The 22,773-nt window shown below is 45.7% G+C and overlaps 1 protein-coding gene across 1 annotated transcript in view; it reads left to right on the forward strand.

Moving 5' to 3' along the window:
* Positions 1–22,397, forward strand: part of Wipf1 (WAS/WASL interacting protein family member 1) — a 104,287-nt gene extending 81,890 nt beyond the window's left edge. Inside the window, exons 2-8 of the mRNA XM_051167174.1 lie at positions 1,739–1,827; positions 6,030–6,159; positions 12,493–12,654; positions 15,243–15,980; positions 17,866–18,078; positions 19,221–19,334; positions 22,234–22,397. Of these exons, the coding sequence (XP_051023131.1) occupies positions 1,777–1,827; positions 6,030–6,159; positions 12,493–12,654; positions 15,243–15,980; positions 17,866–18,078; positions 19,221–19,334; positions 22,234–22,289 (1,464 nt within the window). The 5' untranslated portion in view covers positions 1,739–1,776 and the 3' untranslated portion in view covers positions 22,290–22,397. The remainder of the gene's footprint in view (positions 1–1,738; positions 1,828–6,029; positions 6,160–12,492; positions 12,655–15,242; positions 15,981–17,865; positions 18,079–19,220; positions 19,335–22,233) is intronic.
* The last annotated feature ends 376 nt before the right edge of the window (positions 22,398–22,773 follow it).

Genomic DNA, 22,773 nt, shown 5'->3' on the forward strand with positions numbered 1-22,773 from the left:
GACCGGAAACCATTGCTTTTCAAGGTTTGGGTTTTTTTATACTTCACCCAGGAAGTCCCAGGCTGCCAAGAAAACAAGTCCCGGGCGCCGAGCGACAGCAAGCTGTGCTGAGATGCGGTGGCACACTCTGCCCAAGCCCCATAGTACACCGGGTGCGCTGTAAGCCATTCCAGCGGCGAGCACTTGGCCCACTTATGTGCTCCCTTGTTCCTCCCATACCTGTATTTAGTGAGACCCTTACTTTATGCCACTGGGGAGACCTGGTGGAGTCCATGGTCTGGTAAGAAGACAGCCAATATGTGGGCCTGGCAGCGTGCCCCACATGGGAAGACACAAAATTGGTCTTCTTTGATCCATGTGGTGAGTTATGTGCCAAGACTGGAGTCTGGGAGTTTAAAAAAGCTTCCGTAAGGCTCAGCCTGGAAGGGTTCAGTCTGTGCTTAGAAGCTGTTCGGCTAAAGGGCACAAGTAGGCAACCGCCTTTTAGCCCTGAGGTGGGTGTGGGAGTTGTTCATCTGGGCCGATCCTAGTCTAGGACAGTTTCTTATGTCAGAGGATTCCAGCCTGGTTAACAGGCACACTTCACCAAAACAAAACAAAACAAAAAACTGCTTAAGGTATCCTAGTGGAAAAGCAGGGACCAAAAAGTAAATGATTCAAATAAACAGCAAGGTTTTTAGTGACAGACTCGGTTTTTCTAGGTATTAGAATTCCTGCCTATAAGGGGAAGCTGAGGTATTTGTAACTAAGGAAAGAGTGTCAGTAAATATGCTCCCTGTCCGGGAGGGTGGGGTGGGGGGGGTCTCTCTGTAAACGCTGGCTCACCTTGGAGCTTGCTCTGTAGATCAGATTCACTGTGTAGGCCTCAGACTTGCCGTGTTGCCCTGCCTCTGCCTCCTAAGTGCGTGGATGGCTGAGGTGCTCCGCTGCTCTGGGCTAAGTCCCATGCCATGGTCATCTCCCTTTGAAGGAAGCAGGTCCCAGCTGGCCTTGTTCCTGTTTAGAAGCGGCTGTGAGGACTCTAGCGTGGCTGTTCACAGGGAGCACGCTGTCCTGTGGTATTTCAGCGGATGGTTTAAGGCGTACATTTTCCATATCAACTTTTTAGTAGTTGAGACAAAATTAATATTGAAGCTCTAAGAAATCGTTTTCTGCAGTTGGGCTAGACTATTTAAAGAAAAATCATTCCTGTGGTTGGAATTTGGGCATATGTTGCATAGAACTCAGGTGGCCAGCATCCGAGGCTGTTCTCTGGCTTGAGGCTCCAACTCTGTAAAGAGATTCTTGAACTTTAATGCTTTGGAACATCGGGGGGGGGGGGGTCTTATTAAAACGTTGGCCCTGATTCATTGGGAGCTGAAAGGTGGGGAGAGCAGAAAGTCTTTTATGCAAATGAGCGAGGAAGAAGAGGTGCTACTTGAAGTGTACCTGACCAGACTGGGATGCATTTCTAGTAGCTCCCAGAAAAATCTTCCTGCTTCTGCAGGCACAGGCTCAGAGAGAAAGAGCTCAGAGCTGCTCTGTTCCACTGTGGCCTGCAGTGCGGGCCTTGCATCTCCACTCAAACGTTCCCTCCCACCACAGTCCCTCCTAAACGGTCCTACCTGAGCAACAATGGACCAGTAGTCACCACCATCCCTTCTAAAGGGTAGCTTGTGTCACTGTGGTAGAAAAGTAGGGAGCCTCAGACAGACTGTCACTGAGAGAGCTAACGCACTGCTGTGTTTTGTTTTTACAGATTTACCCCCAAGACTGTTGAAATTTTAACTGTCCAAGATGCCTGTCCCTCCTCCGCCAGCACCTCCACCGCCACCAACATTTGCACTTGTGAGTATCTTTTCTCTCTTGACTTTTTCTTTAAGGGGAAAAAGAGTTTTAGAAATGGTCTTGCTGCAGAGTTCAAGCTGGTCCGCAACTACAGTCTTTACTTCCCAAGGGCTGGGATGATTCATGGAGCATGCCGACACAGGGCTTTCTCCCTTCACTCTGTACACGAAGAAGACCAAACAAAGTCAGAACCTGGCATGGAGTTGTGTAATGGGTGCGTTGGCATTCTGGCGTAGGTTTGCTGTAGAAGGCTTTGCAGGGGGTGGGGGGGGGCAGTCTTTTTGAGGTTAGACCCTAGTTTAGACCTCTCGAATCCAGGCAACGCAAAGGAAGTGTTTGGTCACCGTCTCTATTAGGCTTTCTCTACCAGGTCCATCAAGGCAAATGTGATAGTTAAAAATAAGACTTTGCAGGGCAGCTCTAAAACAGGATGTATCATTTCCCCATAAAAAGGAACTCAGTGCCTCGCCAGTAAGCCCTGGGTGGGCCAGTCAAGGAAGCCAAGGCTCTCTACAATGTATCTACCATCTTCCAGCCTCGCCCCTTTCTTCACACTCTGTTCTCAGCAGACATTACTCCCATCCACCTCTCACACACTCTCAGGCCCCACCTAAACCTGTCCTGTGTCTACATGATCATTTGGCAAAGGAATCTCATCACTGGGCTCCTCCTGGTCCTTTGATGAGCCTGTCAGGGAATTTTAGTGCATCCACTTTTAGGAAGACTCTAAGACACGTTTTATCCAAAAGCCCCGCCTGTCATGTGAGCCTTTGCTGCTCAAGAGCCCCACACTGATGACCGGATCCCTTTATTTCTTGATGGGGAAACTGAGGCTTGGGAAGGAAAAGTCCTTTGATCTAGGCCCTACATTTATATAACTCTTCTGAGACTTCAGCCTGCTCCCTAGATTTCTGTGACAGACCTTATGGTCACAAGGACAGAAATTGCGTTTAGCATTTAGAAATATTTATAGCAATTTGATGGGAGTTAGGCTTATTCTACGGCAGAGTTTGTTTTTTGTTTTTTGTTTTTTGTTTTTTTTGAGACAGGCTTTCCTGTGTAATAAATAGCCCTGGCTATCCTAGACTCGCTTTGTGACCAGGCTGGCCTCGAACTCACGAGATCCACCTGTCTCTGCCTCCTGAGTGCTGGGATTAAAAGCGTAGGTCACTGTACCCAGCCCTAAGTTTGTGAATCTTTTTAACCAGCTCATTTTTATAATATTTCTTTTTCTTTCTTTCTTTTTTATTGTTTTTTGTTTTTCAAGACAGGGTTTCTCTGTGTAGCCTTGGCTGTCCTGGACTCACTTTGTAGACCAGGCTGGCCTGGAACTCACAGCGAGCCTTCTGCCTCTGCCTCCCCATCCTACGTGCTGGGATTAAAGATGTGTGCTATCACCACCTGGCTAATTTTCTTTTTATAAGAGTGTCAGTCCATGAAAATTTTAAGCATCCCTTGTGTGGATTGACTAGAAAATACTCTTAGCTGGCTAATGTGGCAAGATTCATTTATCTGTATTTCTCCCAAACTGTGAGCTGCTATCATTACTAATTGGCACATGGGCTAAGTTTTAGAATTTTAATGCTGGTATATATTTATTTTAATATGTGTTCTAAGAATTTATGATTGGCATATCAAACCCAGGGCCTGATTTAAAAACCAGTGATTTAATTTAAAAGAGAGTGTTCACTAAAAAACAGTACAGAAAATAATATAGTGGTTTAATTTAATGAAAATATCATTTATCAACACAATTAACATGAGAAGATTTTTTTAAAATCATGAATGTTGACCCTAAAGGATTAAAGTTTGAAGCCAGGTAAGGTGGCTCACCTATAATCCAAACCCTGGAGGCTAAGGCAGGAGATTTGAGGCCAGCTCGGAATACAAATACAGAACACAAAGCAAGATCCAGGAGAAAAGGAAAGGGGGACTGGTGGCCATCAGGGGATGCTGATCTAGTTCAGCATGTAGTTAAGCGTTCTTTCTGGTCTGCTTCCTGAGAGAGGTTGGCCTCCAAGGAGGTCGGGTGACAAGATAAATCTTGAAGCCAAGTGGAGAACCACTATTGATGGCTGTTGCCTCAAAATTGAAGGTGTCCACTGTGGTCACATCAGTTAGTGTCTACACCTCAGCTGATTTCCATTCTTTTTTTTTTTTTTTTAAGGTTTATTTATTATTATGTACACAGTGCTCTGCCTGCATGTAGTCCTGCAGGCCAGGAAGAAGACATTAGATCTCATTAGATAGATGGTTGTGAGCCACCATGTGGTTGCTGGGAATTGAACTTAGGACCTCTGGAAGAACAGACAGTGCTCTTAACCTCTGAGCCATCTCTCCAGCCCCTCCATTCTTTTTTAAGATTTATATATTTATTATTATGTATACAATGTTTGGCCTGCATGTACACCTGCAGGCCAGAAGAGGGCATCAGATCACATTATAGATGGTTGTGAGCCACCATGTGGTTGTTGGGAATTGAACTCAGGACCTCTGGAGGAGCAGACAGTGCCCTTAACCTCTGAGCTATCTCTCCAGCCCCTGATTTTCATCCTTAAAATGAAGGGACCAGGTGGTTTTTAAAGGTTTCGCCGTGGTTATTTTTTTTAGGTGTAATAGACACTGAGATCACTAGCAAAGCCAGGTTACCCATGTGAAAGATGTGTCTAGAAGGACAGCCTGGCAGCTCCCAGCAAGCCGCCTCCAGGGGTGCTGAAGGCTGAGGGGAAGGACCATTTGGGAGCCCATATTTACCATTCTTTCAGATCCCAGGGAAGGTCTGGAGTCAGACTGCCAGTGCTCAGATCTCAGCCCATCCTCTCAGCCTTGGCAACTGGGGCAAATCTAACTTACTTGCACTACAGATTTCCACTGGTGTTTTGTGTGTGTGTGTGTGTGTGTGTGTGTGTGTGTGTGTGTGTGTGTGTGTCTTATGTAAAATGGAAATAGCACACAGGGTTGATAAAGACTTAAATTAAAATGAAACGCAAGACACAGAAAGTGCTTGGCTGATAGCATCACAGCCAATGATCTCTCAGTTTCACTACAATTGCAGCTTGCTATAATTCTGTATCGCTGAGCTGCCCTTCCGCCTCTCATTCTGACAGTGAAAGGCTGAGGCGTCAAACCACGTGCTTCCTGGCTTTACTTCTCAGGCTCATAACTGGCTTATCTGGAACACCCCATAAGGGCGTGGCCATCCCAGGGGACGCTCATGCCTGCTAGAAGGGCCTGTGACCCTAGTGTGAGCAGGACCGAGCCAGCATCCACATGTGAGAGTGCTTCCTTCCAAGTCTGTGTGTTACACTTGAGTGTCCACATTCCTAACCCTAAAGGATCGAGACCTTCACAGTCAGGAACTTTAGGGTTATAAGAAATGCCCGAGCATTTGCAAACAGCTGTGTACTTTCTCTGGGCTAAGCTTTCAGAAGAATTAAACATTGGAAACACATAGCCGGGCGTGGTGGCGCACGCCTGTAATCCTAGCACTCGGGAGGTAGAGGCAGGCAGATTGCTGTGAGTTCGAGGCCAGCCTGGTCTACAAAATGACTCCAGAACAGCCAAGGCTAACACAGAGAGACCTTGTCTCGGAAAACCAATAATAATAATAATAATCGGAAACACCTTATGGTCAAAAGAACATGAGGGAATTGTGGGGTGAGGAAAAATATTCTGCTCCATATCTTGACTATATTTTTGTCAAAACTAATAATACTTTGATTCACTTGTATGTAAATAATGCTGTAATAAATCTGACAAATGAGAAGAGAAAAGCACCTTTTGTCGACGTACGATGTACTGAGAGGAAATTCTTCTTTTTTCTAAGTTTATTAGTTTGACAGAGTTCAGCATTTTCTTGCAGCAGGCGAGTGCTAAGTGAGGCCCTCTGGTTTCCGGGACACAGTCTCAGAAGAGGGCAAGTAGCAGCAACAGGGTCCCCTCAGACTTAGTGCCCGTGTGAGGGTACCAGCACATCCTGGCTGTTTGTCTAGGGACAGAAAAAGGTCTGAAAATTCATATGTTATCACAGATTTACTCCTCCTGCATTTTGTTGCTGTATCAGCTTCCAGAAACCTGGGTCTTAAGGAGAATGACATGAAATCCAAAACTCATGTAGAGTTTACAGCCTAGAATCTTAAAAACCAAGCTGAGAGATACACACATAATTTTACTCCAAGACCATGTGGCTGGTTACCTTTCAGGCCAACACTGAGAAACCTACCTTGAATAAGACAGAACAGGCTGGGAGGAATGCTCTTCTCTCTGACATCAGCAAAGGGAAGAAACTAAAGAAGACAGTCACCAACGACAGAAGTGCCCCAATATTGGACAGTAAGTGAAAACTCTTTTCCAAAGTGCTAAATGGTTTTTAGCTTAATGGCCAACCTGCGCCTCCAACCAGCTCTTGGATCTTCACCCTCTCTCTCCTCCCCCTCCCTCCCTTTGTCCCTCTCCGCCCCTCCTCCCCACTCACTCACTAGCAACAGCTGCAAGGCTAGCAAAATACAGGACTGAGTTAGTCATTGTAGCCACAGCTTTGGCTTGAGCCCTGTCTAATGCTGCAGGAAGCCAGCATAATAATTCTTTGTCCAAGAAACACACAGCAGCGATTCTCTGAATTATTCACAGTGCTTTCTGGAGATTAACCTACAGCTCCTGGCATCAGAGATGACAAGACAACAGGACACCTGGCAAGTGTCCTTATCCTGGAATCAGGATTCAGGGCCCAGCGTAGCCACTGGGCCACAACTTCAAGCCTTAATGTCCTCGTTTGTGAAGCAGAGATGGACCCCTCTTTACCGACCACACAAGTGTGCTGTGAGCTCCAAATGCTTGTACAGTGCTCTGTTTGCAAAGCGGGATTCTAGAGAGAAAGGGAAAAAAAAAAAAAAAAAGTGATTCCCAGGAGTTTGGAGACAGGAAATGAGATCACGTGCTTGCTTATCTGTTCATCTGAGTCTGAGACGCCTTCTGCAGTAAAACCAGGGTCTCTGTAAACAAGCGAGCGCCCACAGTGTAAGCCTCCTAGTTGGCATTTGTGGATGAAGTGAAAACCATCCCTGCCTGGATCTATATCTTGACACAGTCCTTTCAATAGCACCAACATTTATCACAGCCTCAGCTCTCATTTACCCTGACATAGGAAACTGTCTGACCTAACAGTCACCAAATGAAGCTTTGCAGACAGTGAATAAAGATGCTGGGCTTAGGTGGCTCAGAGGTAGTTAGGGAGCCGCTGGGGAGGGGGCCTAGCAGGAAGGGGAGGAAGAAAGAGGGGGAGGGGGAGTCAGAGAGGAAGAGATGAAGATTGGGGATGAGGAAAATGAAGGCTTTGCCCAGGGCTCTTGTCAGGCGCATATGAGATGCGTAGGGCACAGAAAGGAACTGTGGGTTTTCAGAATGTGACTAACATTCTGGTCTCTAGATCAAAATGCCCCACAGTGTTTCTGTCTGAGAGCCCAGCACAGTTCTGTCTAGGAAGCTTTGGTCCAACAGCCATCTGAGATGTGGTCTTTGGAGTGGGAATAGAGAAGCTACCAACTTGCGGACAGAGGGCGCCCGCTCTCTCTACTGTAAGAACCTGGAGCCCTGGAGGAGCAGGTGTGCATTTCCTGACAACTGTGAAGGAAACTGGATGGGCTGGGCCTCTTCCTGACTCCTAATGGAAACTTTATGGTCTTACGTCACAGTCTTTAAGGCCCTTGTCTTCCATTATGTGGAAATGATATTAGCTTTTTCCCTCCAGAAGCTCAGTGGTGCTGTGCCAAGATATAATCCAATGTATGCCTTCGCTGCCCCTGCACTTAGATACCAGGCCCTTCGCAAGTAACAAATCCATCCATGGTTTTGTATTGTTTGCATGCAGTCTCCCCCAGGCACTATGTCAAAGTGCTTCTGCATAATAGCGTTTTAACTCGGTCCTGTCCTACGGTTTATACTAAGTGGCCTGGAGCCAGCCAGCTGCCTTCAATTTCAGTTTTGTTTTATTTTTTGTTTTACTTATTGTTGTATTAGTCTACTTTCTGTTACTATAACAAAATTCCTGATACCAAGTACTTTATGAAGACAAGAAATTGGTTTAACTTATAGAGTTTCAAGAGTTATGTCATTGGCATTGTCCTAGCTCTGGTGAGGGCCTCATAGGAATGGCATCACAAGCAATGGCAGAAGGCATATATAAATACACACACACACACACACATACACACACACACACATACACACACACACACACACACACACACACACACACACACACACACACACACACACACACACACACACAGGGGGGAGGGAGGAGCAGCCAGTCTTGTTTTATAATAACCCCTTTCAGAACTAGAGTCTTTGAAACCATGTTAGTTCCTTCTGAGGGCAGTGACCCACCCCCTGCAGTGGCCTAATTATTTCCTCCCACCTCCCTGTTTTCTAAAGGTCACACTTCCTCTCTCATGGACACAGTGAGGACCAGGTTTCCCACGTGTGAGCCTGGTGGGGGGCAGTACACATAAACCATATATAGCACTTCCCCATGTGAACAAGGGGCAGAACTCCAGATAGACCACACCGATGGGTATGTTTGACAGGACAGCACATTTCTGATTTACAACACCACGTAAGTGTGTCCTGTGTGTATGTGTGGTGTTCTAAGGTGTATTATTTGGTGACAAATACTATTTGACGAAGACAAAGTTATATTACTCGCAGCTTAAATTAGTAAAAGTTTAATCTTCATGCTAAAGCAATTTCGCAAACACTCTTAACATTGTTGCTGTAATTGGGTTTAGACTGTTAGGTAAAATAGTCCTTGCCAATTCATTACCAAACTGTGTCTTCGTCAGAGATCTATAAACCTAGGAAAGATGGAGAGCTAATGACCGATTTAGAAAAACAACACATTAATGAATAAAATAGAATCTCAGAAAGTCAGTAGAGATGTGAAACATTTCCTAAAATGAAGGATGGAATAATGAAGTTACATGCTCAAATATCTTCAGATGGTTTCTTCTGTGAGTGATGGGATTTCAGTGTGTTTGGTGGTGCTCAGCACATTTTAAAATCTTGAAAATAATTCCCAAGAAACCATAAATTTATCAAACTTCACTCAGGAAGCCTGCATAAACAATGGAAAAGATAAACTTTTCTCTCTGAGAAACTTTGGAATCAAATGGTTTTTTTTTTTATTAGTAAGCTCTGTGTTTCAAATCTCAAGAAACAACTAACTCAAATGCTATATGGAGCATTGCCAAGCAGGAAGCCACAGCAAGCTTTTCTGGTGGGCGTCATGAAACTGCCACCGTCCTGGTGCCAGAACGTAGCAAAGGCAGCGCACCCACAAGAAGTGTACACGCTGGTGCTTTCCATCTGGGGGTGATCCTGCTGCCCAGAGCATCTGTAGCAATTGTGAGTGTTTTGTTTCTTTTTTCTTGTTTTCATTTTGTCATAGGGACAGAAGCCAAAGCCAAGAGCACGTTAGGTGGGCGTTCTACCACCGACTTACCCGCTAAGCCTGGATAGCGTTCTTAGCTGTCTCTCTCTACCTGGTAGAGATGGGAGGCTTCTAATGGGGAGAGGTCAGAGAGGCGGTGAACATTCCGTCAAGGGCAGGACAGTCACCCAAACAGACTGTCAGCAGAGGAGTTCCAGAAATAAGAAACCGACATATACCATTTATCATGAATAAGAAAACACCAAGCAAAAAAACTACAAAGAGTAATTCACCAAGACCAAAGATAATCCCATTTTTCAGTACTAGATTTAAAATTTATCCTTCATAATAAAAACTATACATTCAACTAAGTAAATGCTAAGTAGTTACTTGATAAGATTCTGTATTGAAAGTCTTTAAGCCTACAATAAAAGGACCTTTCTCAACAGTAAATATTAAAAACAAAAACAAAAACCTAACGTAACCTAATAGTTAATATTTACTTTCAGAACAGAAGAGGGCTCATTAAAATCAGGACACAGTTACTATAGCAACATTGATAATTCACATTGTTAAGATTCAGCCTTCAAAGTAATAATTTATAGAAAACAGAAAGAAGGGGCACAGTTCTTAGAAAGGGGGGAGCATTTATTATTTGAAAACTGTGTGCCTATTAGAAAATGAAAGATCATCCTTTTTTTTGTAACTTTTAACTTAAAATATACAACAAAGTCGCTAAATCAAGCAAAATTTCTCTGTGTCGATAATAAGTACAAACTGTAAGAAGAAATGTCCCTTTCATAATTTTAAAGCACATGTTCAAAACAACAAAAGAAGACTCTTTGGAGGACCCTAACAAGAAGCATGTATAGCTCATATAATAAAAACTACAAGTCTTTAGGGCAGCATGAAGGTGCACACCTTCGATTTCACCTGTGAGGTCAAGGCCAGCCTAGCTTACACAGCTAAAGCGACACAAGGAGACTCTGTCTCAACACAGAGAGAGAGAGAGAGATACAAATACACACACACACACACACACACACACACACACACACACACACACACTCCTACAAACACTTTTTGAATAAATCTAAAAGACATAAATAAATAGCAAAGTTTGCTTTGTTTTCAAAAACAGATGTAAATATTGCCTAAGTGTTGGTTGCTGCCAATTAGTGTGTAGGTCTTATCCATGTGATACTTTTCCAGAACTAGATATGGTTGGGAAATAGGACTTTCAGCAGGGTTTAGCCTTATAAACACACACACACACACACACACACACACACACAAGTTACTTAAAAGATAAAGTTTTAAAGAGAGCATGTCTCTCAGAGATATAAGATGAATATGTCAAACATTTTTATTTAACTCATAATAATAATAATAATAATAATAAAATAATAATAATAGAACTAGTAACATTTTAATAATAATAATAATTAATAACAATAACAATGATGATGATGATGATGATGATAATAATACCACCAGTATGAGGTCATCCATTCAGAGGAAAATGCAGAATGCCACACAGGCAGGCGTACCAAATGTGGCAGGTGAGTGAGGAACTGCACTCAGCTGAATGCGGCACTGAATGTGGTTTTTGAACAAATATAACTGGCAGTGCTCCAGCTTCCTGCAGCATCCGGTTATAACGCAGAGGTGGAAGGAAAGAGTAGAGAAGTGAACAGCATGCATGGCAGGCCTTTTATTTACCTCCTCTTCCTCTTTTTTCTCCTTTTTGCTTGTTTCCTATTTCAAAAAATCTTTCACCATTTTTGCAAATAAATGCAAAATAAAACAAAATCTTACTGGTTTGCAAAGAATTTTAAACTGTTGAAGCTTACAGTTGGGCTCTATATTAGAAAACTATTTAGATCAGCCTAAAAGGCCATCAAATAAGTGGGTGGTTAAACAAACAATCCACTCATGCTCTAAAATACAATGCAATCCTTTGCTTATTTTTCACTTTTCTAGACTTGTTGTGTCAAGTTGTGTACGTGTGTGTGTGTCTGTGTGGCTGAGAGGATGTGCATGTGTGTGAGGCTGGGGTGTTTGCATGTGTATGTGGCTGAGAGGGTGTGCTGGGGTGTTTGCGTGTGTGTGTGTGGCTGAGAAGGTATGCATGTGTGTGTGGCTGAGAAGGTGTGCATATGTGTGTGTCTGAGAGGGTGTGCATATGTGTGTGGCTGAGAGGGTGTGCATGTGTGTATGGCTGGGGGGTGTGCATGTGTGTGTGACTGAGAGGGTATGCATGTGTATGTGGCTGGGGTGTGTGTGTGTGTGTGCTTGTGTGTGTGTGTCTGAGAGGGTGTGCATGTGTGTGTGACTGAGAGGGTATGCATGTGTATGTGGCTGGGGTGTGTGTGTGTGTGTGTGTGTGTGTGTGTGTGTCTGAGAGGGTGTGCATGTGTATGTGGCTGGCGGGGTGTGCATGCAGGCAGGCAGGTGGCATGTCACTCTTATGGAAGTGAGTGACAGTTCTGCAAACTCCATCTTGACATGGGTGGATCAAACGCAGGCCTTTCTTTCCCTTCACCGTGTGGCCCCAGAGATTGAACTCATGTTGCCAGGCTTAGCACTATGTGCCGTTACCCATGTGCCATCTCACTGGCCCAGAGTTGATAGTTTTGTTGTTGTTTTTTTTTTTTTTAAGATTTATTCATTTATTATTATGTATTCAATGCTCTGACTGCATGTACCCCTGCAGGCCAGAAGAGGACACCAAATCTCATTATAGATGGTTGTGAGCCACCATGTGGTTGCTGGGAATTGAACTCAGGACCTCTGGAAGAGCAGACAGTACTCTTACCCTCTGAGCCATCTCTCCAGCCCCAAAGTTGACATTTTAAGAAAGAAAAAAAAAAAAACATGAAGATGGAAAAAATGCTGACAAAAATACTTATCAATAATGGATGTTTCAAAGGAATATTAGCTAGTTAGGTTTTTTTATTTTCCTCTTTATTTGCTTAGATATTTCTCCTGTATTCTTACGTTGCTTATGTGTTTTGAGACAGCGTCTCCCTGTTTAGCCCAGGCTAACCTGGCCTGGCCTGGAACTCAAGACTTTCTTGCCTCAGCCTCCCAAGCACTGGGATCGCAAGTGTGTATTACCATGTGTTTTCTCGTGTTTAACCTCCCTCCCCTTCTCTTCAGAGCCTCTTTAAAGACCCTGGGATGAGGACTGGTAAAAACTTGTGCGTTTTCTTATGTATATTTTCTTCCTTTGGCAGAACCCAAAGGACCTGGTGCCAGCGGCGGTGGTAGTTATGGTGGAGGCGGCGGAGGTGGCGGTGGTGGCGGTGGAAACTTCGGAGGAGGTGGACCTCCCGGATTGGGAGGGCTGTTCCAGGCTGGGATGCCAAAGCTGAGGTCCACCGCCAACAGGGATAATGGTATCTGGAATTCTCTCTTTGATTTTTTTTTTTTTTTTTATGAACAAGAGGCAGTTTGACAGTTTGGAGACTTGGCAGAGCTGCCCAAGGCTCTGCCCGGTAAAACATTTGCATCGTTCAAGATGTCACCCTGTTTTTATAGAGAGTGGACCGGAGCAGGAAGAATGAGGAATGGAAAAGGGAAAGTGGGTAATGGGACCTGCTTCCCCCAGACTGTCCCCAGTCACCCAGCCGTGCAGCTTTGTCAGACAACTTATATATAACAACGCACACAAGCCATCCTCAAACACACCGTGGAGCATGTCCTAGAAACTATAGCTCCAGAGCTCGCTAAATGGCCACAGGCGTGCTGCATGGCAGACATTTGGTCTACAAGCCAGCGCCTTGGGTACTTAACAGAGCAGCCCTTATCTGAAACCCTTGAAAGTCATTATTTTGAATCCCAATTATTGAATGACCAGGACGAGATAGCTTGACCCCATGCCTAAACACAGAACTCACTCAGGTCCCAATAGGCCTTACACACTCACCTTAGTGGTCATCGCACACCGCCATATGAAAATCTCACACTTAACCCAAAGGCAAAGTCACTGGTCCTTGGGTGGTTGGCTGTAGTTCCTACTTGCCAGGCTTGTGTTCAAATATAAAGTTATTTCCCTAAAACACACAAAAGGATGCTAGGCAGCTGCCATATGCATGCATTCGGTACTTAAAAGGTGAAAAACTAAATAAAAGGAAAAAAAGAAAATGAAGAAGGCTTTGAAGTTAGTGCCAGGGGACCTGCCATCCTTTTAAGATGGATGGTAATAATAGCTTCTGTGTGAATTTGGAACACATAGCATAAGATGGTGGCATAGGATTATACCAGCAGTCAAGAAAATAGAACATTTCTATAGTACTAAAGTCAAAATTAAAATGATCTCGGGTTCATGTTGCTCCACTGAATAAACCTAAGTGCTTCTTGTGGGGGGTGGGGTAGAATCTAACCCTTCTGGGCTACAAGGATCTTAGTAAGCTGGACTCTTGAGTGTTGTTTTCCTGTGGATTCAGTTTCCCTGTGCTATGGTACCCAGGCTTCTGGTTTGGAGCTTGAAGCTTCTGTCCATGTCAGGGCCTCTGTGCCTACTGTCCCTCTCTACCAGAAGTGCACACTGCCTCATCGCCCCACTGGCCACTTCTTGTTGGGCCTCAGCCTCACAGGACCTATCCCTTGGAGGCGCTGTCTCCAGCACCCAACAGGTTCACTCTTGATTGGTCAGCTTCTTTTTTGTGCTAATAACTTAGAAAATACCTCTTTACTAGCTTATCATTTGTCTCCCGTAAGAACATAAAATACAGGAGAGATAACTTTTTATTTTGCTTATCCAGCTGTTTCTAACATCTAGAAAGACAGGTGTTCAGTAAATATTTGTATATGACGTAATTCATGATTGACGTGGAAGATGTTTCAATGGTAATCCCCCCTTTTATTCTCTCTCTCTCTCTTCAAGAGTTACCTTGGGGATGGGGGTGCTAAGAGACAGCCCTGGGGTTAAGAGCACTGGCTGCTCTTTCAGGGGACCTGGCACCCACAAGGCAGCTGACAGTTCTTTGTAACTGCAACTCCAGAGGATCCAACACCCTCTTCTGGCCTCCAAGGACCCTGGAGACATGTGGCACAAAACACCCATAATCATAATAAAAATAAATTAATCTTAAAAAAAGAATTACCTTGGGTTTCAGGTTGTGGGAGAGACTGCTGAGATTCCCTTCATCTTTTCCCTCCTTAGATCCTTGTAAACCATAATTTAGTTTGAGGAACTTAGGCTACCCGTGTTGAACAAAAGTGTTACAGAATTATTACATCTCGCCAATACTGAAGGTTGACCTAGTCATGGTGGGGTGGGGGATGCCTACTTTGCAAATGAAGTTCTTGTTGATATTAGTTTCTCCTTCCTAGTTCTTTTTTGTTGTTGTTGTTTGTTTGAGACAGGGTTTCTCTGTGTAGCCTTGGCTGTGCTGGACCCGCTTTGTAGACCAGGTTGGCCTTGAACTCACAGCGATCCACCTGCCTCTGCCTCCCGAGTGCTGGAATTATAGGCGTGGGCCACCAAGCCCGGCTAGTTCTTTTTTTTTTAATGCAATCATAATTCTTCACTGAATTCCCCCGCCCCTGCCCCACATTTCTTGAGCATTTTTTTCTCAAAGAGACTAAGTAAACCCTCCCATACACACAGAGAGACTTACTTTGCGTTCACTCACCTGAAACGGCTGACTGAATTATTTTTCAAATCTGAGCAGTACAGGGGCCAGAAGGCTAAAAATGGCAGTGGAGGGCCATGACAGTCTTTAGCAGAAGTCTGTCCAGGCTATCCATGCTGTTCTGTGCTGTTGTCGAAGAGACCTCCCTTAGAAAGCCTGGCTGTAATGCCTGTAGCTAGTAGATATACAAAGCTCTGTCTTTGCCTCCTGCGGAGACCCTCAGAAACATCAAATAATTTAAGTTTATAAAGCTACTAGTCAGTAGCTCTGGGGAAAGGCCAGCACCAACCCTCACCCTCTGCTTTATTTGGGGCACCTTACCCAGTATCTGTTTTCTCGCCTTTTAGATTCTGGAGGAAGCCGACCACCGATTTTGCCACCAGGAGGAAGAGCCACATCTGCCAAGCCCTTTTCACCCCCGAGTGGCCCGGGGCGGTTTCCCGCACCATCACCTGGTCACAGGAGTGGTCCCCCAGAGCCACCCAGGAACAGAATGCCTCCCCAGAGGCCTGACATGGGCTCAAAACCCGAAAGCCTTCCGCCTCCGGTACCAAATACGCCAAGACCCATTCCATCGAATCTGCACAACCGGGGATCCCCAGCAGGGCTGGGAGCCCCCAGACCTCCCTTTCCCGGAAACCGAGGTGCTGCCTTTGGAGCAGGCTCTGTACGCCAGAACCCCTCGAGCTCCCCCTCGCCGTTCTCCAGACCCCCTTTGCCCCCGACCCCAAGTCGGGCCTTGGATGACAAGCCCCCTCCACCACCTCCTCCCGTGGGCAACAGGCCCGCCATCCACAGAGAAGCGGTCCCCCCTCCTCCATCACAGAACAGCAAACCTCCAGTGCCTTCCACCCCACGACCTGGATCCGGTTCACAGGCACCACCTCCTCCGCCACCTCCCAGCCGGCCGGGCCCTCCTCCCCTGCCTCCAGCTTCTGGCGATGAGATTCCGAGGCTGCCACAGCGGAACCTGTCCCTCACATCCTCTGCACCTCCCTTGCCATCACCTGGACGCTCGGGGCCTCTTCCTCCTCCGCCCAACGAGAGGCCCCCTCCTCCAGTGAGAGATCCGCCAGGCAGATCAGGTATGACAAGACTTGGGGGGTGTCTCCAAAACCATGCTCTCCCAAATGCCTTGCTAAAATAAGTAAAGCCTTGGATGCCGCACCGTAACTATGGTGTGATACCTCAAGGAAGGGCCAGAGAGTTTGTGTCTAAGGAGGTGAGCAGATTGACAGATCAAGTCAGCAGTTGAGAGTGAAAAGGGAGGACTTTTCAGTTTCCACCCTGCCCTATTCCCCTAAAGGGAAGCTGGACTGTCCTTTTGGGAGGAAGGTCCCATCTCAGTTCAGGAGCAGCCGTGACGCCATAGACAAGGCAGTCACATCACAAGCCGAATATTCTACTTCCTTCTCCCTGAGCCAGGCTTTGAGTCTGCTTCTCTGCCCATTAAAGGCAACTGTTTAACAACGGTGCAGGCGAGCCAGAGAGGTGGCAATGCTCAGAGGTGAAGAGCACTTTCACCTGTGGTAACAAATGCCACAGCTCAGAGGAGCTGTCAGAGACTGGAGGATCTCTGGGACTTGATGGCTCCCAGCCCAGCTGAGAAAACGGGAGCCTCAAGTTCAGGAAGAAACTCCTGTATTACATTTTTAAAAAATATATATTACTTTATTTTATGTGTAAATGTTTTTGAAACAGGTTCTCACTATGTAGCCCTGGCTGGCCTGAAATTCGTTTTTGTAGACCAGGCTAACCTTAAATTCAAGAGATTCATTTTTCTCTGCCTTTATTGCTCCTTGCACTGCTGTGACAGAGGTGACAACTACCAGACTCTTGGTAGATAAGGGTCCAAGCTCCATAGCCAACAGAACACTTGGTAGCAGGACCCACCACCTGTAGGGAGATATGGATCAGGAGTTTGTCACTCGTGGTGGTGGTGGTGGTGGTTGGGAGTGTGTTGGGGCGGGGGTGTTGGCCTCCCCTCCCCCCAAGCAAGACACAACTTCTGTGGTTCTCCAGATGATTAGTGTTTGGTGTTCCGGAGCCACTTGTGCCTGAATGCCAGTCCTGTGCATCACAGAAATATGCATGCGTGATTTGCCATAATACTGCACATCTAAAAGCTTAGTTCTGAGCCCAGCAAAACAGTGGGCTCAGCTAGTAAGAATGTGGCTCCAGTCTGATGATCTGAGTGTGACCCCTAAGATCCAGGTGAAGGAAGAGGGTAAGAACAGACTCTAAAGTCGCCCTCTGACTCCATGTGTGCCATGGCAAGGGCGTGTGCATGCACGTGTACACACACACACACTTAACACAGAAATAATTTCTTAGTTTTGGTTTTTGTTTGTTTAGTTGGTTTTGGTTTTTCGAGAAATGGTCTCTCTATGCAGCCTTGGCTGTCCTGGACTAGCTTTATGGACCGGCTGGCCTCGAACTCATAGTGATCCACCTGCCTCTGCCTCCTGGGTGCTGGGATTAAAGGCGTGCACCGCCATGCCTGGCTTAATTTCTTTCTTTCTTTTTTAATTTAAAAAACTTAGTTTTGCTAAAGACCTAAGCTAGCTTTATATCTATCTTACTCCTTTCTAAAAATTCTTTTGTGGTATTGACAATAATTAGTTCGATAACTCTTTAAAAGGATAAAATACTTTTTAAATGGCATAGTTGTCCATATAAATCGGTTACCTGTTACTATTTTCACTGTTTGGTCTCCAGCCTCAGTGGTAACTTGAAGTCAGACAGCTAGAGTTAGCTGCTATTTTATACACTTACTTCACATCCCCACGTGGGTGTCTGTCCACTTCGTGTTTAAACCCTTTTCCAGAAGGATCCACCACTTCTCATTTTCCCCAGCGGAGAGGGCATGTATTCAGCAGGCACTCTACCTTGCATAGTGACGACGACCACAGTGACAATGTGGACATAAGGCAATGTCCTCGTCACTAAATGCCCTGTCTTTTGCATCAGGCCCCCTCCCACCACCACCTCCAATAAGTAGAAATGGAAGCACACCTCGGGCCCTGCCTGCCACCCCTCAGCTGCCATCCAGGAGCGCAATGGACAGTTCCAGAAGTGGGTCTAGGCCTCCTCTTCCTCCTGACAGGCCTGGTGCTGGGGCACCACCCCCACCCCCACCCTCCACATCAGTTCGAAATGGCTTCCAAGACTCATCTTGTGAAGGTGGGTGATGTTTCCTTCTTTTAAGCTTTCTTTCTTTCTTTCAGTTTTTTGAGACAGGGTTTCTCTGTGTAACAGAGCCCTGGTTGTCCTGGACTCGATTTGTAGACCAGATTGTCTTAGAACTCACAGATTATCTTCCTGCCTCTGCCTCTGGAGTGCTGGGATGAAGGGTGTTCGAGCCCATGCCCAGCCCTGAAGTGATGTTTCATGTTTCGTCATTGTTACTCACACAACACAGAACTCTCATTTTAGGGATCACTGCAACTTCCTACTGAGATGACCTCTTTCTCCCACTTTCCAAAAAGGCAGCTCAATTTTTTTTTCTCTTTTTTGATTTTTCACGACAGAGTTTCTCTGTGCAGCCTTGGCTGTCCTGGACTCACTTTTGTAGACCAGACTTCCAAGGGCTGGGATTTAAAGGAGTATGCCACCACGCCCAGCAGCAGCTCAATTTTTTAATAGTTTGTTCCTTATTTGAATTTCAGTGTGACTAACTTACTAGAGATTTTGTAATGCTTATTTTGTGTTTGTAAATTACCGTCTCATGATTTGCATCTCTGAACAGCTGACTGAGGAAGGCACCGAGGCCCACAGTGACTAAGTTGCTTCTCTCTGCCACGTTATCAGAAAGGTCTGAGTTAGGCTCAGCTGTTCTTCCAGAAGACCTGAGTTTGATTTCCAGAACTCACAGGGTGCCTCGCAACCATTTGTAACTCCAATTCTAGGCGATCCGATGTCCCCTCTGGCCTCCCCACAGGCACCAGGCACATACATGATACACAGACATACATGCAGCCAAAACACCCATACACATAAAATAAAAATACAACAAAAATGTAAATGTCCCAGTTATTCCTGGGCCCACTGGTGAGAAGAAAACTGCCCTGTATCTTAGTCCCCAGCTCCTGAAAGACCTGAGGACCCTGATCACTCCATTTCAAATCATTTTGGTTTGCTCTGCCGGTCAGGATCAGTGATGCTGGGATCCAGGGTCCTGAGCACATCGGCCTCACTATCAGCATCTGTGCCCTTCCAGCCACAAAACTGGAATTGGGTTCTGTGTGCGTCTGTCTCTCTGCCTATCGTCCTTGAGTCTTCCCGGCGGATCCCCTGTGCTGAGGCCTCGTTTGTTTCTTCCACAGATGAGTGGGAGAGCAGGTTCTACTTCCACCCGATCTCTGATTTGCCTCCTCCTGAGCCGTATGTACCATCAACCAAGACGTATCCCAGCAAACTGGCTAGAAATGAGAGCCGGAGTAAGTATCTCTGCTAGGGCGTTGGGCAGCCTTGTACTGTGGACGCCTGGGCTCCAGCTGAGCTGCACAGGGACACCAGGCCTGTTGCCTGGAGTGGAGTAGGAAAGTCCATTTGGAGCCATCTGGACCCTGGTAGCCTCTCAACACACCCATAGTGGACCAGTGTTAAGTTCTATTCTTTTGCTTCTAACAGTCATCTCCTCCATTTTGACCTTCCTGGGAGAACAAAAGTCAGGCCTGTCTTCTATTCCTACTGGCAAAATGTCATGTAAATTAAAACAAAACACTGCCTTGAAATTTTAAATGTATTATGACAATAGCTTTGTGTATGAAACTATATTGAGTGTGTGTGTGTGTGTGTGTGTGTGTACAAACATTTTCATTCTACCAGATCCTCTCCCTATTTTTTCCTTCTAATTTTGACTTTTTACACAGCTCTAATGGCAGCAGATCATTTCTGGTGCTGGAGTTTTGCATAGCATTGCTTGGTAGACACACCCCTATCTTATCACATGGCTTTATTCCATGGGAGCCCATTAAGTCTCATACAAAAACTTGCCAGCATTGCACATTTGGATCATTTCTCATTGCTTGCTGAATGTATGTTCTGCCTGCGTCACCTTTAAACAGAACTTACATTTTGGTTTTTTGAGACAGGGTTTCTCTGTGTAGCCTTGGCTGTCTTGGACTAACTTTGTAGACTAGGCCAGCCTCGAACTCACAGCAATCTGCCTGCCTCTGCCTCCTGAGTGCTGGGATTAAAGGCACCCACCACTGCCTGGCTACATTTTAAAATCCACCTTCCCATGCCCTGTAGATTTGGTTTTTTGGTTATGGTTTTTCAAGACAAGGTTTCTCTGTGTACCTCTGTCTGTCCTGGACTCACTTTGTAGACCAGGGTAGTCTAGAATGCACAGAGATCCACCTGCCTCTGCCTCCCAAGTGCTGGGTTTAAAGGCGTGCACCACCTCTTAAAAGCCCTGTAGGTCTTTGCTGTTATAGCTAAACACATTCCTTCTCTAGAGCCCACCCTCCCCCCTTTCTTTACGACTCCAGGGAGTAACTTGAGGACCAGAACAATGGCATGCTCACTATTCTGGCTTCCTTGTGTGACACAGACCCCCTGAGGGAGAGCAGGCACTTAAAGTAGTTTTCAAGTTGGTAATTTTTCACTGCCTACCCCCAATCTTAAAGATTTGCTTTCTTTACTTCTAGAATGTACTTAAAACAGGCCTGAAATAGGTTTTGATAGCAAATCATCTAACTAAAATAAAGTTCTCTCAGCTAACACGTTTTATTCTGCTCCCCTAAGACTTAGGACAGTATGCAAGCAGACACACATGATGACATGCGCCTCTGCTCGACCTGCCCACAGCATCTGAGCTTCATGCCTCAAACCTGTTAGCTCCTCCGAGAAGCATGACAGATGAAGGAATGTTTTTTTAAATGTGAAAGGGGATTTTAAACCTAGTCGCAGGGCAGTGATAACCCACACATGGTCTTTCATAGCTCTTTAAGGAGGGCACATTAATTGAGTGAAAAGTAAATATACAGAAAATATTTGGTGATCATATCTGATAAGGATTAATATGCAGAATATATGAAAAATTCCTATAACTTAACAATTAAAACAAATTGGGATGGCGAGATGGCTTAATAGGTAGAGGCACTTGCTGCCAAGCCTGCCCGCCTGACTTCAGTCCCTGGGATCCACATGACAGAAAGAGAAAACCAACTCCAATAAGCTGCCCTCTGAACATGTTGTAAAACCCTTATGCCCCCCATATCCACAATAAATAAGTAGAAAACTATTTTGTTTGTTTGTTTTTCAAGACAGGGTTATTCTTTGTAACCTGAGTTACCACAGTAAATATGAACCTCTAACTATCCTAGAAAAGAACGTACTCTGTAGACCAGGCTAGCCTCGAACTCACAGAGATCCGCCTACCTCTGCTTCCTGGGTGCTGGGATTACAAGTGTGCACCACCACCACCACCACCACCCAGCTTTTAAAATATTTTTTTTTTAATCAAACAAAAAAATTAAAAATACGTTCTACACTTTAGTAGAAAAAATTTTAATGTATATACATGACTGATAAGCACATGAAAAGTTGCTAAGCATCACCAGCCCCTTCCTTAAACAGCTTCCCAGGGTCCATTACCCATCCCAAGAAAAGAGACTGATGGACCTATAGGACAGTCTATATAACACAGTTCGATGTGCCACCAGGAATTGTATTTTCATGGAATACTGGTTTTGGGTAATATTCAGTCTAAGTTAGGATCCTGTTTTTGAGAGGGAAAAAAGGCAGCTGAGTGTAAATGAAAACCACATAATATTGGTCTGGGGGAACAAGCATGGGTGAGGGTTTTTGTTTTGTTTTTGTTTATCTGTATTTTCTAAGTCACTAATTCACACACACTGTACGACGAGCAGAAACATTCATATTTACATAACCATGAAGAGGTACTCAGTAGCCAGCGCCTGTCACACACACTCAGCAGCCAGCACCTGTCACACACACTCAGCAGCCAGCCCCTGTCACACACACTCAGCAGCCAGCCCCTGTCACACACACTCAGCAGCCAGCCCCTGTCACACACACTCAGCAGCCAGCCCCTGTCACACACACTCAGTAGCCAGCCCCTGTCACACACACTCAGCAGCCAGCCCCTGTCACACACACTCAGTAGCCAGCCCCTGTCACACACACTCAGTAGCCAGCCCCTGTCACACACACTCAGCAGCCAGCCCCGAGATCCTCTGCTCCTTCCATTGCAGCACTCCTTGCTTCCTACCTTCCAGCCTTAATCTCTGGCTAAGGCAGCGAGCGTCTTTCCACAGTAAACACGAGCTTCTAACCAAAATTATATCCCATCTGCTTTTCTTCCTCAAGGTGGATCCAACCGAAGAGAAAGGGGTGCCCCTCCCCTTCCTCCCATCCCGAGGTGATCGCTGCCTGCTCGTCTCTACCCAGGCTCCAAAGCTGCTTCTGCCGTTGCTGTTGGGAAGCTGCACACCCATCCCCTTGCTCTGTCCCCCTCAGAGATAGTAGGGGGGTTAGAATGGAAGCTGAGGAGGGGACACGTGTGGCTTGGGGTGGGGGTTGGGAAAGATGCACCTCGCTGTTTATGTTGTATATAATCTTGAGCTATTGCTCGTGTCAGCAGGGCTGGCTGCTGGGGTCAATAAATTTGTGTTACAAGTAGGCAGAGACAAATTGCATCCCAGCTTTCAGCCCCATGAAGTTGGACACTCACTGCTTTTTTTTTTTTTTTTTTTTTTTTTTTGGCTATGGGGTGTAGTTGTTAAATTCCCTGAGAGCTGGTTTTGTCCGTGCCTTTCCTGCTCACATGGACCCCAATCGGTTTCTGTAAACCACAGACCGCCCAAGCAAGTTGCTGAGCAAGCCTTCCATGAAAGCCCTGTGGCTGCA

This window comes from Acomys russatus, chromosome 24 (assembly GCF_903995435.1).
Source record: "Acomys russatus chromosome 24, mAcoRus1.1, whole genome shotgun sequence".
NCBI classification, from domain to species: Eukaryota; Metazoa; Chordata; class Mammalia; order Rodentia; family Muridae; genus Acomys; species Acomys russatus.